The sequence below is a fragment of the Saccopteryx bilineata genome, chromosome 5 (genome assembly GCF_036850765.1).
Source record: "Saccopteryx bilineata isolate mSacBil1 chromosome 5, mSacBil1_pri_phased_curated, whole genome shotgun sequence".
Lineage (NCBI taxonomy): Eukaryota > Metazoa > Chordata > Mammalia > Chiroptera > Emballonuridae > Saccopteryx > Saccopteryx bilineata.
Window position 1 is genome coordinate 106,258,131 of NC_089494.1, and position 17,540 is coordinate 106,275,670.

The 17,540-nt window shown below is 41.0% G+C and overlaps 1 protein-coding gene across 7 annotated transcripts in view; it reads right to left on the minus strand.

The window, feature by feature from the left end:
* The window catches only part of MGAT5 (alpha-1,6-mannosylglycoprotein 6-beta-N-acetylglucosaminyltransferase), a 384,044-nt gene that overhangs the window by 139,039 nt on the left and 227,465 nt on the right, over window positions 1-17,540 (minus strand). For all 7 annotated transcript variants that reach the window (XM_066233788.1, XM_066233790.1, XM_066233787.1 and 4 more), the window contains exons 6-7: window positions 5,134-5,205; window positions 3,056-3,217 (exon numbers count right to left, since the gene is read on the minus strand). In XM_066233788.1, coding sequence (XP_066089885.1) covers window positions 3,056-3,217; window positions 5,134-5,205 — 234 coding nt within the window. The remainder of the gene's footprint in view (window positions 1-3,055; window positions 3,218-5,133; window positions 5,206-17,540) is intronic.

The following is a 17,540-nucleotide window of genomic DNA, read 5'->3' on the forward strand; positions in this document are numbered from 1 at the left end:
ATGACAATAACGTCAATTCTGATGAACTCATCACGTAACTTCAATAATTATTAACTCGTGACAAATCTTTTTTTTTTAATTTTATTTATTCATTTTAGAGAGGAGAAAGGGAGAGAGAGAAACAGAGATGGAGAGAGAGAGGAGAGAGAGACAGAGAGAGAAGGTGGGGAGGAGCTGGAAGCATCAACTCCCATATGTGCCTTGGCCAGGCAAGCCCAGGGTTTCGAACCGGCGACCTCAGCATTTCCAGGTCGACGCTTTATCCACTGCGCCACCAAAGGTCAGGCCAAATCTTATTCAATGTGTACCCTCACTTTCTCTAGCTTCTCTTCAAGGAAAACCTAGACATCATGTTTTCATTTACAAATATTTCCATTTGTAGCTCTAAAAGAAACAAACCTCACGTAAAAGATCACACACCCCTGGAATAGCTATTAATTCTTGAATATTATCCAATACCCAATTAGTGTTTACATTTGCTCATGTCCCTTATTTTTTTTAACTGTAGTTGTTCAAGTTAGAAAGCAAATAAAGTGAAGAGTTGTAATTGCCTTATATATACATCTCTTAGCCATCTTTAACCTACAGTAGCGCCCAACCATCCTCCTGGGGGGGTGAGGAGTTTGTAATTTAGTTGTCAAAGAAATTGGGTTGTATTTCCAGTAGTCTCTCTCACACTCTGAATTTTGCTGACTGCGTTTATGGTTAATTAGTAATTAGATCTACAGACATGACCAAATTCATATTCAGTTTATTTGGCAATACTACTTCATAGGTGGTGCGTGCACTTCCTCCCACTGGTGGGAACAATCTCACTTTGTGGTGTTAGCAGCTATTGATGATCGTAACTAAATGCATTAATCCATCAGGGGTGGCTAAATGGTCTATTCTCTCATTCCTCCTGCACTTATTAGCTGGCATACTTCTATAAAGAGAAACTATCCCATATTAACTATTTGAGTACTTTGAAAAACAGTTTACATTAAAAAAAAGCACCTGGTAAATACACTTCAGTCTTCCCCTCTATTTACCAGTTTAAAAATAAAACTGTTCATTAGTGTTCTCTAGTAATGACCAATGAGAACTTAAAAAAATACATATATATAATTATTATTATTATATATTATATATGAAAATATATCTAATTCTATATATAATTATATGTATATCTGTATCTAAACAGATGTAGATATAATGATATAGATATGTATCATTATAAAATCATGGCCATAAGTATATTTAATATATTTTAAAAAATTGAAGTTGTTATCCTTACTAATTATTAAATTGTCTCACCTTGGCAACAAGAGGTTTTTCAAGTTGGCTATAAATTCTTTTGACACAATCTAGTAGACTTTGATAGCTTCTTTACTTTTTGGTATGACAAGGTGTTCCAACCTCATCACATACAACTTCTGTCTCAGACTTTAATCAGCCAATTTTCTAAGAACCCTTTATACCATTTAGTGGAAATGATATTTAAAGATCAGAGTCTGACACTAGGTAACTCTAGATTATTACTATCTATAACTGAATTCAGTGGACATAGCTAGAAAATTTGTTTTTCCTCAAGGATAAAACTAATCATGAGTTTATACTGGTTTTTCCAATTCAGACTCAGGATTATGGTGTCTTTACATAATATTATCCATTTGACATCTGTTATTTCCTCTCTCACTCACTGAAAATCCTACTTTTCAAGGACACTAACATAATTACTTGCCTCATTCCAATACATACAATTGATTCAGAATGAGGATATCAACACCACTTCCTCCTACATGACTAGTGAAAATTATTCAAAGATATATTTTCAGATTTTATCCTTTGTGATATCACATCAGAAATGTTCAACCTACCATATTCTAAAGCCAGTAAAAATAGTTCTCTATGCATTTGTAGTAAAACTGTATATGCAGTAAGTTCATTTGTATTATATTCCTTGTAATTTTATACTTATGTAAAATGATTCCAGTATCAAATCTATAAAGTAAGATATATTCAGAGAAGTTGGTTTCTATACCTGTTGCCTCTACACTATTCCCTCCCTCTCCTTATTTGACCCTCCCTTTTTTTCTGGTGAAGTATAACATAAAACTTACCATTTTAACCATTTAAATAATATGAGCATGAAGTGTGTATGTATATTGTATATACAATATAGGTATATGTGTATATATGTATCTATTGTCTACATAGAGGTATGGACATATAAATAAATTCTCTCTCCCCTTTAAAAATAATGTTTACTTTCTCCACCTAACATTTCTTCACCTAGCAATATAACCTGCAGGTTACAGCACAGGATTATAAGAAAATACTCTTTACTTCTTGGTAAAGCCCACCTGGATCTCTGACCACATATTCTGCCGTGGAGGACTCTCTGGTGCCAGGACGTTTGGTCCTGCTGTCTCATAAACTCAAGGGGTCCAAGCAGAACTGACGCCTCAATCTGTGGCTTAGGATTTGGAAGTATATCTGTATTTTCTTTTTTGAGGATATCAAATTAGTCAAATTAGGAATAATATCAAACTAATTTTCCACTTATTTTTAAGTATAGGAACCTGTTGCTTACTTTGCTCAGTTGTTCATCCTCAAAACAGTTCATCCAAAGCCACGGCCATTTAGTCTCTAACTGATAGGATACAGGGTTTGCCATGCTCAGGAGTGCTCTACAGGTTTTCCAGGCAACTCCTCACAAACCTGAACAAACTGGCTCAAGTTTAATTTATAGTATATTTCTCTCTCAACAATATAAGCAAAAGCACCAAGTTGCTCAACCCCAAAGCTGACAAACTCCAATAGTATGAACTTGTCATAGTGATGTAACAGGAAGTTCTCAATGGTTGTATTCAGGTAGAGAAAAGAAGGGTAAGTTTCTAGACACCACTGACAGAGAGAGAGTCAGATGGTTCAAAGAAAAACCCCAAAATGGCAGTACCAGAGACAGCAGATTCCCCCGAGGCGTGACATTTCTCTTAGTCTTGTTTCCAAGCAAAATCAAACTTTTAAAAGAAAGCAAGCATCTAACGGAACGAAGTGAATCAAAACTCACTTTCTTCCTCTTTCTCTTTTCAAGATTCTGCTTTTCTGCCAGGGACTTGATGGCCTGGATCCAGGCGTCGGCCATGCGCCGGATCCGCAGCCTCATCCACCGGAACTCCTCGTGCTTTTTCATCATGCTGTAGAGAAGATTGAAATCCGTACGGATTTCTGCCTGGAAACAGAAATTTAATAGAAATGAGTGGAAGATGAAAAGCCAGAGGGGGGATGGCTTTCGTGAGATGGCATCTGAAAACCTGAAAGAGGTGCTCGATTCAACACAGGGCTTGCAAAAGCGAGCCTTGTCCGCCGCATGGCTTTACTTTAAGGCCCCAGAATTGCAAATTGTATAGCAAAGGCCCTGACCGTGGATCTGCCATGAGGAACATCATTTAAAAAATTAGAAACTGGGAAAGAAAGCGCAGTCACTGCAAGGCCCTGAGCTATGGTAAAATGTGTATTTTTACAATATAATAAGTATGTTTGATGTACCTTGAAATTCTTTGCACCTGAATTTACTGGCCACTTTAATCTAACACAGGGCAGTAGACTCCTGGGGAAACTGAAGTCAGTTCTTAGCAGGCTGCCTGGTATTGTGGAGGCTGCCAAACGCCTCCTTCTGTCCACAAAATTAAACAGGGAAATATATGCTCCTCTTGCAGTTTTTTTTCCCAGTCGAAACAAAAAAAAAGTTCATTATCTTCTAAAGAATTTATAAGCCGGGTATAACATCTTCCTATCATAACAGAATAAAATTTAAAATCCAGGCCAGAATTATGTAAAAGCCAGGAAGAATGCATTTGTAAGACAATTGGATACAACCAATAATTAAAATCACAGAAAAAAATAATAACACTGGTATTGATCTCATGCACCATTGAACTGAATCCAGGTTTTAGCAGTCAGCACAGTCTATTCTTGCTCATCGAATCATGTCCTTCCTTGACTCAGCAATTTCCTCTGATAACCCAGGATTAAACTATGGGTCTTCGGCCAAACCCTCCTCACTGCCTGTTTTTGTACATAAACTTTTAATGGAACATGGCTATGCCCATTCATTTACATCTTGTCTATGGCTGGCCTCTGTACTACAGGTCAGAATTGAGTAGCTGTGACAGAGACCTTATGGCCTACAAAGATGAGAATATTTACTATCTGGCCTTTTACAGAAAAGGTTTGCAGCTTTTAATGTGGCATATACAACCTTTCACAATTCTCTTAGCTACTTTTCCAATACACCTTCACCCCAATCCACCCAAACCCTGACAGCCTTGTCCCGCTGAACCATGCTCCACTTGCAGAAAATGCCTCACTCTTATACTTGCACCTTTTCCCTGCACATCAGACACTTTTAACCCACTTTAAATTCATCTCTCTGCAATAGTGCCTCATCCCTGCAGGCTGAGATCACCATGTCATTAATTTCCACTGGTCTATATCCCAGCATTTACACAGGTCTGGTCACTATTACAACCACCACCCTCGTTAGATCACTGAGCACCTCCATATCGGGCACAAGGTCCTACTTCACATCAGCAGCCTGTCATTTAGCAGCCCCGGGAGAACTGCTAAATAAACATATGCTAACTCAGGGGTCGGGAACCTTTTTGGCTGAGAGAGCCATGACGCCACATATTTTAAAATGTTATTCTGTGAGAGCCATACAACGACCCGTGTACGTTAAGCATTATCCAATAAAAATTTGGTGTTGTCCCGGAGGACAGCTATGATTGGCTCCAGCCACCCACAACCATGAATATGAGCAGTAGGAAATAAATGGATTGTAATACATGAGAATGTTTTATATTTTTAATATTATTTTTTTATTAAAGATTTGTCTGTGAGCCAGATGCAGCCATCAAAAGAGCCACATCTGGCTCGTGAGCCATAGGTTCCTGACCCCTGCGCTAACTGGTTAACTGATCCGCTCACTGAAATTTCCACAGGACTAGGGATGGAAGTTCTTCAGTTTACTGCTATTTCAGATTACAGCTGGCACTTCTAGAAGACTCTACATGTACCACTTGGCATTGGACCCAAATCAGAGGGTCCAATCAGAGACCCTAATAAGAGGTCTCCAAAATCACTTACTAATGAATTATGATCAGCTTCTTCGTAGGGATTCTTTGCTCTCCAAGGTAAATGAGGACACCAATTTTCAACCTGAAAAATGGAAATCAGAGACACTCAGTATGCTGGCTCACCTGTAAAGCATTAATGTACATATATACAAGGCACTGAGCAGTTCTCGAGCTGTGAGCATTATAGTTAAGTGGGTTATTATTAGTAGTCAGAACCCTACGCGTTTAGCTTGCAATCAGAGACAGGGACACTCTCGGATAAAACAATAGCCAGCAAAGGTCCTGAGGTACACATGATTACATTCTAAATCTGTACTTCATAGTATTTTATGGTGACGAATCCTTCATCATTGGATCCCACCCTTCTATACCAGGAGGGGGTTCTTCTGGCAGAAAGTGAAAGTACTTAAACATTCCCTGAGGGGAATGAGAATGGAAAGGTGCTCCCCTGACTATTCAGCCGAAGGACAGGAATGCTCTGTCACCTGCTGTGGCACATCTAGAAAGGAATCCGCATTGGCATCTGAGCCACAGGACTCAATCATTTATGTCAGGATGAGGGATGCCACGGATGGCATAAGGCTAATTGATCGAGGCTCTCCCTCATTTTCTGGCTGTTAACGCTACCACAAGGGATAAGATGGTAAAAACTATTGTAGAAAGAGATGAAAGGAAAAAGAAAAAAAGAAAAACCTCCATGATTTTGTGAGAGCCATTATAGAAGATGGATTGTTCTATCAATGCGCAGAGTTTAGTGAGCTGGGGGAGGAGGGAAGGGAGCGGAAAAGCGCTGGGTTAGGAATCTCCTCAACAAAGGTTACTGAAGAACACTGGGCAAATTCACAATTTCTAGTAAAAAAAAAAAAAAAAAAAAATATATATATATATATATATATATATATATATATCTCAAAAATAAAAAGGCATTGAGTCATATTGATGGCTGACCTTGTTATTCAAAACTAGCCATATAATTCCAAGACAGCATATCACCCACTTACTAATACAGAATGAGATTATTAAAGATGGATAATATATAGCCCTTGAAAATACTTTTTTCCTACAGCCAGCTGGTTCTACAGAAATGAACAAAACAAGAGGATGGGGGGATGTCCTTGGAAGGTCGCGGAGAAAGTAGGGACCCGTGTGAGACCACAGTATCCTGGGTGAGGAACGTCGAGTCAAACAAGATAGTTTGTCTTCCAGCTGCGGGTGAGTTTCAAAGAAACAGTAGCTTCACTAACCTAGAAACTGGGCTTAAAGCAAGGTGATTTTTCCTAAGATCAAAATAACTAGATGGTTTGCATCAAGCCAGCTGCCTGCAAATGACGTGGAAGCCATAGCAGAGGGCGGCAAGGCGTGGGGGAGGGTGGGACCGTGGACGGGAAATTTATCTTCTTTTGAAGTGAATTAGACTGTATCGTATTTGTGAATGACTTCAGAGGCTCCGAAGGACTCCGCATGAGGAACGCGAAAATGGATTTTACTCATAAAAGAAGGCAACACACTAACTTGCCTTGGATGCCTGTGTCTAATTACTGAGACCTTCCCGCAATATCACCATGAAAGGCAATATCTGGAGCTCCACAAATGAGAAAAAATGAGCGAAAACCAGCAGAAAAGAAGCAAGTAAGAAGATGAAGCCCAGCGGCACGGCAAGCTGGCACCGCTCGCATGGCACGCCTCTGCACCTGCATTGCTAGGCTAGCCTCAGTCATTTAGGTCAAGTTAAGTTTTTGCAAATGTACTCACTAACACATTCCTGTAAAGCGCATTGATAACATGAAGGGCTGCAGACCTGACTGAGACCTTCAGCCCCACACCATGAGGAGGAGGGTAAGCCAGTAGGGCACAGACTGGCATCAACCTCACACTAAACAGATGAGTACACGGACACAGCAACGGGTCAGGATAAAACATTTCCTCGAGAATGGCATGACAGAGAAAGATTAACCAAGGTTTTGAAAAAAGAAAATCAATCAGAAGGAGAAACATTCGTGAGACCAGATACTACTGAAGGGAAGGAAGTTCCCTCCTTCCATCTTCTGCTCAGAGAAGCTCACTCTGATGTAAATACTGTCCAAGGTGTTCTTTTAAAATAGAACTTCCCTACGGAATACTCAAGGCTTTAATTCCTCTTTGAAAATGATCATTTATTTCAGTTCTTGTTACTCTCCATGACTGGATAATGCTTGGTAAGGCTTCAAGGGCATCTCTGAAAGTATGGAAAATGGAGTCAGTGTGTTTTAGTTTTTAGCAAGGAATCTTAGTGTCACATATTCACTCATAATGAAGGAAAAACCACTATGAACATCGTGACTCAGAATGAGGAAGGTGAGTTTTTCACGTTGCTGCTTTTGTACAGTGATAGGATTACTGGTTAAGAAGATAATTAAATTACACCTAAGCCAATTTCCCCATGGGGTGAGGGGAGGAAAAACCATCTTCTGAAACCTCAGAGGATTACCAGGATTGAAAGAAAGCCAGCACTGGAGACAACTCCAGTGTGAAACACCCTTCATATGGGCAACCTTTTCCTAAATAAGAGTCATTAATAACACTCTGGGAAAGTCTTGCTCAAGGCTAATAAATCAACCCTGTTTTCTGTCTGATCTACCTACACTCCTTTACCAAAGTTTACCCCTCAGCATAGCACCCACCAGGGAAGCCGCAGTCACCCCCCAGCATAGCACCCACCAGGGAAGCTGCAGTCACCCCCCAGCATAGCACCCACCAGGGAAGCCGCAGTCACCCCCCAGCATAGCACCCACCAGGGAAGCTGCAGTCACCCCCCAGCATAGCACCCACTAGGGAAGCCGCAGTCACCCCCCACCCCAGTATAACATCCTACCAAGAAAGCATGGCCCCAGAAAGAGCACATTGTCCTATTGATCTGGATGCTCTTCTATTCTAAATCATTCTTACCATCTCCTCTCCTGGAGCTCTGAACCCCCGTAGCCCAGGGGTCGGGAACGTTTTTGGCTGAGAGAGCCATAAACACCACATATTTTTAAATGTAATTCCATGATAACCATGCAACGACCTGTGTACATTACGCATTATCCAATAAAAATTTGGTGTTGTCCCAGAGGACAGCTGTGATTGGCTCCAGCCACCCGCAACCATGAACATGAGTGGTAGGAAATGAATGGATTGTAATACATGAGAATGTTTTATATTTTTAACGTTATTTCTTTTATTAAAGATTTGTCTGTGAGCCAGATGCAGACATCAAAAGAGCCACATCTGGCTCACAAGCCATAGGTTCCTGACCCCTGCCGTAGCCTATGTCCGCCTATGCTCCTGCCTTCTTTCACTCATTGTTTTGGCCACGCTTTTCCATCTGTGGCCCTGGGCCCTTTTCCTGGGCCAGGATTTTGTGTTCGCCCTCGGTGCACATACACAGGGCTGTGGCCTGGTACCCTCCCACTGTCCACCCCAGCCCCACCTGACTCCTGTGAGCTGGCAGCCCCACCCAAAGCCCTCTGCCAGGGTAGGAACTGCCTATCCTTAAAAGAGTCCACAAATCACCACAGCAAGTCCAAGGCTTGAAAACCATCCGAGTTCGTGGCAAAACACACAGAAGGAGGAACAGAAACATTACTCAAATAACCTTGGATTTGAAGGCAAAGCTTCTTCGAGGGAAACTAATCTTTTTAGTGCACTGGCCTCAGGCACCACAATGAAGAGGTAGCAGAAACAGAAAAAGACCAGCCAGGTTAGACCTTTAGAACATTAATGCACATTACACGAAGAGGTTCTGTAAATTTTTTTCTTGAATGAGGAGATATAAAATTACTAATTTGATTTTTGACTCCCTCCACCCAATAATTTAAACTTCTTTGCTCTGAGAAGGTTTTGCGGCTTCATCACGAGCAATGTGAATCAAAGTCCCTAAACACAGCTCAAGTAGGTCAGTTTCAAGGTCTGTAGGATAGACAATTCATTATACTCAGGGGAAAAAGAAACGGCTAGCAGATAGGTACACAGCTCCAACTGGAATTTAAAGGGGAAAAAGATACAATAAAATCACAGCAAAAACTAGAGGAGACATAACATATATACACATGTACTTAGAATTGGCATAACTCTTTGTAGTAACATTCAATTCTTCTGAAAGAATAAAGATCAGGCTCTGTCATGGCTTCTTGTCTCATGATTAATGTCAGGTGCTTTGCTCTAATGGATCGGATCACTGACATAGAATTTCATGCTGTGTTTTTCAGATGGGGAGACGCAATCAAAATGAAATGAGAAAAATGCTTAAGAAAAGTCAGATTATCTCTAGAGGATGATGTTATGGGTTCTTTTCATTTTCTTCTTTATGCTAATCTGCATATTTCTAAAGAAGTTCTACTATATAAGCATCCAATCATTTAATTCCTGTGGTGCCCTATGACACCAGGTGATATCGCCAGGTTACACGTGAGGAAGTCCAGGCTTACAGTGGCTAGAAACTGGTGAAACAAGCCCACTAGTGAGCAGAGGGGCTGGTGACAGTGGTGACCTGCCGCTCCTCTGACCAGCACCTGTCAGAGCCACCGTCAAGGCCAATGTCAGTGAAGGACATGAGAGGGTAAACCAGGACTGCATTTGAACTCGGCTTGATGGATTCTATGCCCAACGCTACAAACAACTAGCACCATAACCTGCAACCATTTGGCTTTCAAGTTTTCTCACCTACAAAATGAAGGAGATGACTCAGGTGACCTCTTAATAATCTTATTATGCTGTAAAATCTGAAAAAGATAATTTTACATCATCCTGTTGGGCTACTTGGTTATATAGATATTTATTGGCACAGTTGACATCTATTCATTTGATACACTGATTATACATATTATTCATGTATACACATTTGTTATACTGATGATGTATCAAATAAAGTCATTCATTAAAGTGTGTGCTTAAGGCCCTGGCTGGTTGGCTCAGTGGTAGAGCGTCGGCCTGGTGTGCAGAAGTCCCGGGTTCGATTCCCGGCCAGGGCACACAGGAGAAGCGCCCATCTGCTTCTCCACCCCTCCCCCTCTCCTTCCTCTCTGTCTCTCTCTTCCCCTCCCGCAGCCAAGGCTCCATTGGAGCAAAGATGGCCCGAGCGCTGGGGATGGCTCTGTGGCCTCTGCCTCAGGCACTAGAGTGGCTCTGGTCACAACATAGCGATACCCCGGATGGGCAGAGTGTCGCCCCCTGGTGGGCGTGCCAGGTGGATCTTGGTCGGGCGCATGTGGGAGTCTGTTTACCTCTCCCCGTTTCCAGCTTCAGAAAAATACAAAAAAAAAAAAAAAAGTGTGTGCTTAAAAAAAAAAAAGGAAGACTTCTCTACCCCATCTTACTCCTGACCTACTTCTTACTTCTCTGGTTAAATTTTTAAAAAAAAAGGCAAAGTAAATGGTACAAGATAACTACACATGTAAATGGTTTAGCTATCTAAACTGGTCCTGTACGTCAGACAACTGAGCCAATTTCCATTTCGGCCAAACTCCTTTTAGAAATGGATGTGTAGGAGGCAGATGGGGAGACAAAGAACAAAGCCACGATCTATGGAGCCAAGCACTAGGCTCAGCGCTCTCCGCGCATTATTGCATTTGGTCTTCCAGGAGTCCAGTAGAACCACCTGGTTCCTGTAGTCCCACAAGCACCGTCCAGTCTTCCACATCAGAGCGCCACTGCCTACATCTTCCATAAAATCCTTCAGAACGGTTTCCTGTGCTCCAGCTGCATGGCAGTTCTGTGAGCCGTAACAACCACCCTGCTTACAGCTCACCCCAGCATGGGTATGGGCAGCAAGTGATTGTTTTAAAGCCTAAACTGGGTCATAGCCTACACTAACTCAGACCCGGCAGTGGCTCCTCCTTGCACGCAGAATAAAACCCAGAATGTATAGCAAGATCCTGCAGAATCTGATCTGCAACTGCCTTCTATACAAAAACCTCCCTGCACGCCAAACAGAATATTCCTACTCAGGAGGGTTGTCACATCTGGGTGGGCATCTATGTGTGGGAAAACAAAACATGCAGTTAAATTAGAATTTTAGCTTGACCAGGCAGTGGCGCAGTGGATAGAACATTGGAATGGGATGTGGAGGACCCAGGTTCGAAACCCCGAGGTCACCAGCTGAGCACGGGCTCATCTGGTTTAAGCAAGGCTCACCAGCTTGAGCCCAAGGTCACTGGCTTGAGCAAGGGGTCACTCAGTCTGCTGAAGCCCCATGGTCAAGGTACATATGAGAAAGCAATCAATGAACAACTAAGGTGCTGCAAAAAGGACTGATGCTTCTCATCTCTCTCCCTTCCTGTCTGTCTGTCTCTATCTGTCCCTCTCTGTCTGTCACACACACAAAAAAGTTATATGAACAATAATTTTTTAGTATAACTATGTCACACATAGTTTTAAAAAAAACCATTGTTGACTTGAAAGTTAGGTGTCCTTGGGTATCCTCTATATTACTTAGTAACCCTATATGTCAGGGCATCTGCATTTTCAATTCCTTCTAGACAGTTCCAGGCATCACTCCCTCATTTCCACACTATGCTCCAACTTTACTCAGAGAAGTCTTCCCTGGCCTACTGGCCTGGCTACACAACCTTACTCTTTTTTCCCTTGGGGCACTCGCCACTTGTAGAAATTATTTTAGGTATTGGTTTACAACTGTTTGCTGCCCCGTCCGATGTGACTCCCTGAGGACAGAAGCTTCAGTTCGCCTGTTCAGTGCTCTGTCCTCAGCTGAGGTTAGTGTCCAGCACAGAGTAGGTGCTCAATCATTACATGCTAACTAGTGAATGAATACATTAAAAACATGACACTAAAGATATTCATGATAACAATTCTCTTTCCCACTTATGTGACCTTACCTGTTTTCATCATTTTGATAGAACCTTTCAACTGTACACTGAGGCAGGCAAGGCTGGCTTGACCTTGACCTCAGAGAGGAGAAAGCAGATAGAAAACTGAAGGGAACACTCTAGACCACACAGGGAGAAGGTAGATCCAGACAGGCAATCAGGTTGTTGTTTCCTATAATATTGTCCTACCATGTACAAGGGAGAGCCAAGACAGCCATGATGGCTGCTCAGGATGTTAGGGAAGGGGCAGAACTTAAAGAGAAGCTTTAGTAAGTTTCCCAAGTGGCTCAAAACCAGTGGGGCTCTAGTAAGAGGGTGTCCATTGAAAAAATCTATTCCAAATCACTGTAGGAAAACCATCAATTTTCCTTTACACAGGAGAGGCAGCGGATGAATTCCCCTGTAGTCAACCACATAGATAATGCATAGAAATGTTCCTGTACCGACTCTCACTAGGTATACTTCCTGCTGCACACTGCAGAGAGGCAAAGCGGCCCCATCGAATCTGTGGCCACACTGAGGACGCTTCAATAGCCAAATTTATAGATGTAGTTACATTGTAGAGACCAGGGATATAGATTCTCTTTTGTGTTAATGTGTAATTTTGCTTGAATAATAGATCCAGGTAAATAATGCTGAGTGATAATAAGAATAAAAGATGAGCCAGAAAGCGTGCATTCTAATATAATTGGCTATTTTATTCTAATAGTCTAATGTGATCCCCTGTACACCCTTATACATATAATATTAAAGAACATTATATTAAAATTGTTAATGAGTGTTCAAAATGCCTGTTCCATGTCACAAATTTTAATGTTACAAATTTTATGTTTTTTCAAAATTAGAAAGGTAATAGCTGGAAGAAGTTACTACTCAGAATAAACAAACAAAAGCCTTAAATAGAATCATTCATTCAATAAATACATGTGCTAGGCAACATTTCACCTGTGAACAAAACAGATGAATCTCTTTGGGATTATTTTCTTTGCACTTGGTCTTAATGTTATATGTTGATGGTCACCCCAGGATCTTTGTACATATTGTTCCCACTGTCTGCTTTATAAATAAACAACTCTGCCAGACATCTACACCTCTTACTCTCTCACCTCCTGGTGTCAAACATCATCCTCTCATTTCAGTACAGCATTTCTGATCGCTCTACAACAGACACCATCATTCTTCATAAGCATTTCTGCATCCCATCTCCTATTGTTTTTCCTCTGTAGTACTTACTGCAATCTAAAAGATATACATTTTACCTTTTAATTGTCTGTCTCCCCCTACAAAACATAACAATGAGGAATGTTTGACTTTCTGTTTGCAGTTATATCCCCTGTACCCAGAAAAACCCCATAGCAATGAAGGCCCTTGGCACACAGGTAGTGGTCTCTAAGTGTTACTTCTCACTAAGAGGAATCAGGGGTCCTTACAGAAATGGCTGATTCCAGATCTAGGACAGAAATTGTATAATGTGAAACTGGAAGAGCTTGTCATACCAGGTAGCAAAAAACAAACAAACAAAAAACTATTAAAAACTACCAGAGTCATGTCAAAAGGACTCAGAAGATGATACAAATTAGCTCCCTCTAGCCAAAGAAGGGACAATTTGAGAACCAGAAAGAAGATAATGAAATTGACTGAACATATCAAATATATTTCAATCGGTGACTTAGTAATGATGATAAAAACCAATAAGCATATAAGTAAACAAATAAAGTACAACTCACAGGGGAAGATGCTAGGAAAGCAAGAGAGAAATAAAGATTTCCTACATGAACTATCCCTCAGAGTAACCAAATATCAGATAAAGAGTAAGTTCTCGTCACAGAAGTATTCTTGATAGATTAAGAAGGAACCACTAATGAATCAGTGAAGCCAAGCACTGACCATCAGTGGCAAGAGAGACAGCCAGGCATTAATGTGCCTCCTGACAGACACATAATATCATCAATGAAGCAGTCTTGTAAAAAAATAATAATAATAATTTAAGCCAGACTTCGATCAAGCTTCAGATCTAACCCACAATCTACAGGAAATACGAGGAGCCAGGAGCCAGGTTACACAACAACATGGGGATGTGACACAGTGCAGACTGTGACAAATTCTCTACAGCAAATAAAAAGATTTCTTCAACAAAAAGTCCCAAGGGAAAAGAAAGAGAGATGAATGGGAACCTAAAATTAAAGAGAGACTTCAGAGGATCAACTATTGCAATTTATGGTCCTTACTTGAAACCCAGTTTCAAATAAATAAACTTTAATTGATAAGGCAGCCTAGAAAATGTGAATATTAAACTGACATTTTATGATATTAAGGGACTGTGTTAATTTTTATATGAAATGGTATTAGTTATTATAATGAGGAGTTACATATTTTAAAGGAGTCTCTTTGGAAGCTACATATTAAAACATTCACACATGACATGACATTTGAAATTTGCTCCAAAATAACGGAGGGTAGAGGTTATTAATGAAATGAGGTTGCCCATGAAATGACCATTGTTGAATCTGAGTCATGGGCACATGGGGGTTTGTTACACCCTTCTCTTTCATGTGTTTGATATTTTCCTTGTGAAAGGTCCCATAAATTAAGTTTAAAACAAAAAACTTTACAACTATTTTATTGGCATGCAGTAGAAATGACAAGAGACTGTATTAAAGGTTTGTTGATGAGAAACACATTGAAGACGAAGGAGCGTCCTGAAGCCTCTGTCGGCCACAGGTAACTCCCAGGAGGAAGGGGCGGTTGGGTTTGACTTATCCTGTTGTGGCTGACTTCTGTAAGGTCAAGAATTCTCACTATGCAGGTTGCAAGGTCTGAAATTTACAGACAAAGAGGGGTGCCAATAAGATCTATTTGAGAGAGGAGAGCGGTTGCAGGGAGAGTTTGAGAGATCAGGTAGGCTGACTGTGCTATAAACACAGGACTTTTATTTTTAAAATCCTTTTTCTAAGAATGTCTTAGAATTCCGGTAATAAGAGCAACAAAAACAGATGAAAAAGATACAAATAAAAGTGGAACTCACAAATGGAAAACAACATGATCATAAATCGTGCCCCCCATTTACTGCCAAAAAATGTTATCTGACAGAAGGCAATTTCCTATAGCAAGCAAGCTGAACATTTAAAAGGTGTGTGTTGGTGTTCTCAGGTAAGAGTCTAGAAATATTTTGCAGATACTCCTGACCTGTCCCAAAATGTTAGTTATGTTTTCTTCAATTCCAGTTTTCTCCTGCAACCCAAATCGCCCATTCTTTCTCAGTGCCCACTTTGACAAATTAGTCTGTGCAACACCATTTCCAAGTTATCTTTAGCAGCCAACACAGCCCATAAATCCAAATCATTGTGCTGGTTATTAGGATTTCATTTCATGCTCGCGTTCACAAACATTTAAGCTTTCAACCTTTGCTGCTGGGCATTAATCTTGGCATTAATCAAGAGATTAAGCATGCTGAATTTAAACTCAAGGTTAATAGCATGCTCAGCCAATATTAGTTTTACATATTGCCAAGGGAGAACAGAAAGAAGCGAAGACCTTTATGCCTGTTGTTCATGACATATAAGAAACAGATTGATGAGTAAGGCACGAAATTGCCTCTTTTGTTCCTTTATGAGGGAGTCATACACACATGCATGCACATTCACTCATCCAGTCCAAATTGGCATTTGAAGCAACAGCCTATGCACATCCTAAGATCTAGCAATCAATCATTCGGTCATTTGATCATTTCAGAGCAACTATACTTGGAGCAGCAGCAGAAGTGCTTGGAAAAAACAGCACCGACAAATTAAGAAGTCTGTAAAGGGCTAGAAAAATTGTGTAAACAGAAAACAATGTCAGGGTGTGAAATAGATCAGCATCATCTATCAATACTATATTAGTAGGGGGGTAAAGAAATTCATTCTGAATTTCATCAAAGCTGGAAGCAGTAGAAAGCTCTGCAGAAGGCTAAGTTAATATACCTGAAACAATGACAGAGTAATTACTTTATAGGGCCTGTCTCCATAAGGGGAGTAGTTACATGGCTCACAAAAACAGATACAGAAAATGAACTGCCCGATGATCTGGAAACACAAGGCTGCCTACATCATCCACTCCCACTGCTTGGAAGGGCTGAGCACCTGGTTTTCATGAGTTACACCTTCAGGAGAACCAATGCCATTTCTTTATTTTGTGTGTGTGTGTGTTTATGTGGAGGGGGGATTGGATATCAAATTGTGAGTATTTGAAAACTAGCAATGAAGGTTGATTCATGGAAACTAGCTAAATGAGAATCATATTTCAAACACGGGTGGATACAAAGTCAATGGCAACATACCACTTAGCGGGGTTCAGTTTTTCTTTGACACAAAGGGGCAACAGTAATGAAAAGTGCAGAAGGACTCGGCAACTTAACCTCTCAGAGCCTCCATGACCAGCTTCCTGTTACTCAGCGTTGGGAGAGTTTAGATGACATTGTATTTAAGGTGCGTGGACTACGGAGGGGCTGAGTAGTGTTTCACTCTCTCCTACTGTCTGACACTCAAGGGCGAGGACTAGACCTTAATGACCACCTCCAGTCCCTAACACAGTATTACATAACAAGCATCTGGGGGGACAGCACAGGGGAAATGGCTTTACTTCCTGGAATTTAACAGAAACAATGTGTAGACTACAAGTCGGTGACGGTAAAAGTGGAAGTATATCCTCCATTATTCAGTGGATGTAGGCACAATGAAACACCCAAGGGTAAGAAAAACAAAGAAGAGTGCCACGCCCTACGACTGGTCTAAATCTAAATGCCTCAATTCAACTATATGGCAGACATTTTATTTTATGTCCTTTTTTATATATGTCAAAGTTCTAAAGTTAAACGTAGATGGAAACAAGAACTGGCTTTTCAATAAGGATTAAGAAAAGAGTAAAAGTCACGTGTTGATCAAGTAAATGTATCAAATGAAGATGTCTCTCTTAATCATTTTCCCAAGTGCAAGAGAAAGGTACAAAGGCACAGGTTAAACAAAGAAGGAAAGTTTCAAGACATTAAGAAGAAAAAAAATGACAGAAAACAGCACCACAAAGCCATGGATGTTGTCCAGGATTTAAAGAATACTAGCATGGAGTTAACTGGCTTCAGAAAATGTTTCTAATATAATTCCATATTAACAAAGACGGGGTTGGCCCTGGCCTGTTGGCTTAGTGATAGAGAACTGGCCCAGCGTGTGGATGTTCTGGGTTCAATTCCTGATCAGGGCACACAGGAGAAGCGCCCATCTGCTTTTCCACTCCTCCCTCCCTCTCTTCACCTCCTGTAGCCATGGCTCATTTAAAGCAAGTTGGCCCGGGCACTGAGGATGGCGTGATGGCCTCGCCTCAGATGCTAAAGTAGCTTGGTTGCCAAGTAATGAAGCAATGGTCCCAGATGGGCAGAGCATCACCCCATCATGGGCTTGGTGGGTGGATCCAGGTCCAGGCACATGCAGGAGTCTCTCTGCTTCCCCACTTCTCACTTAAGGGAAAAACAAAAACAAAAATAAAAAACAAAGGTGGTGTTGCACGGCTGTTCCACACACCAGCTCACAATCGAAATCCGAAA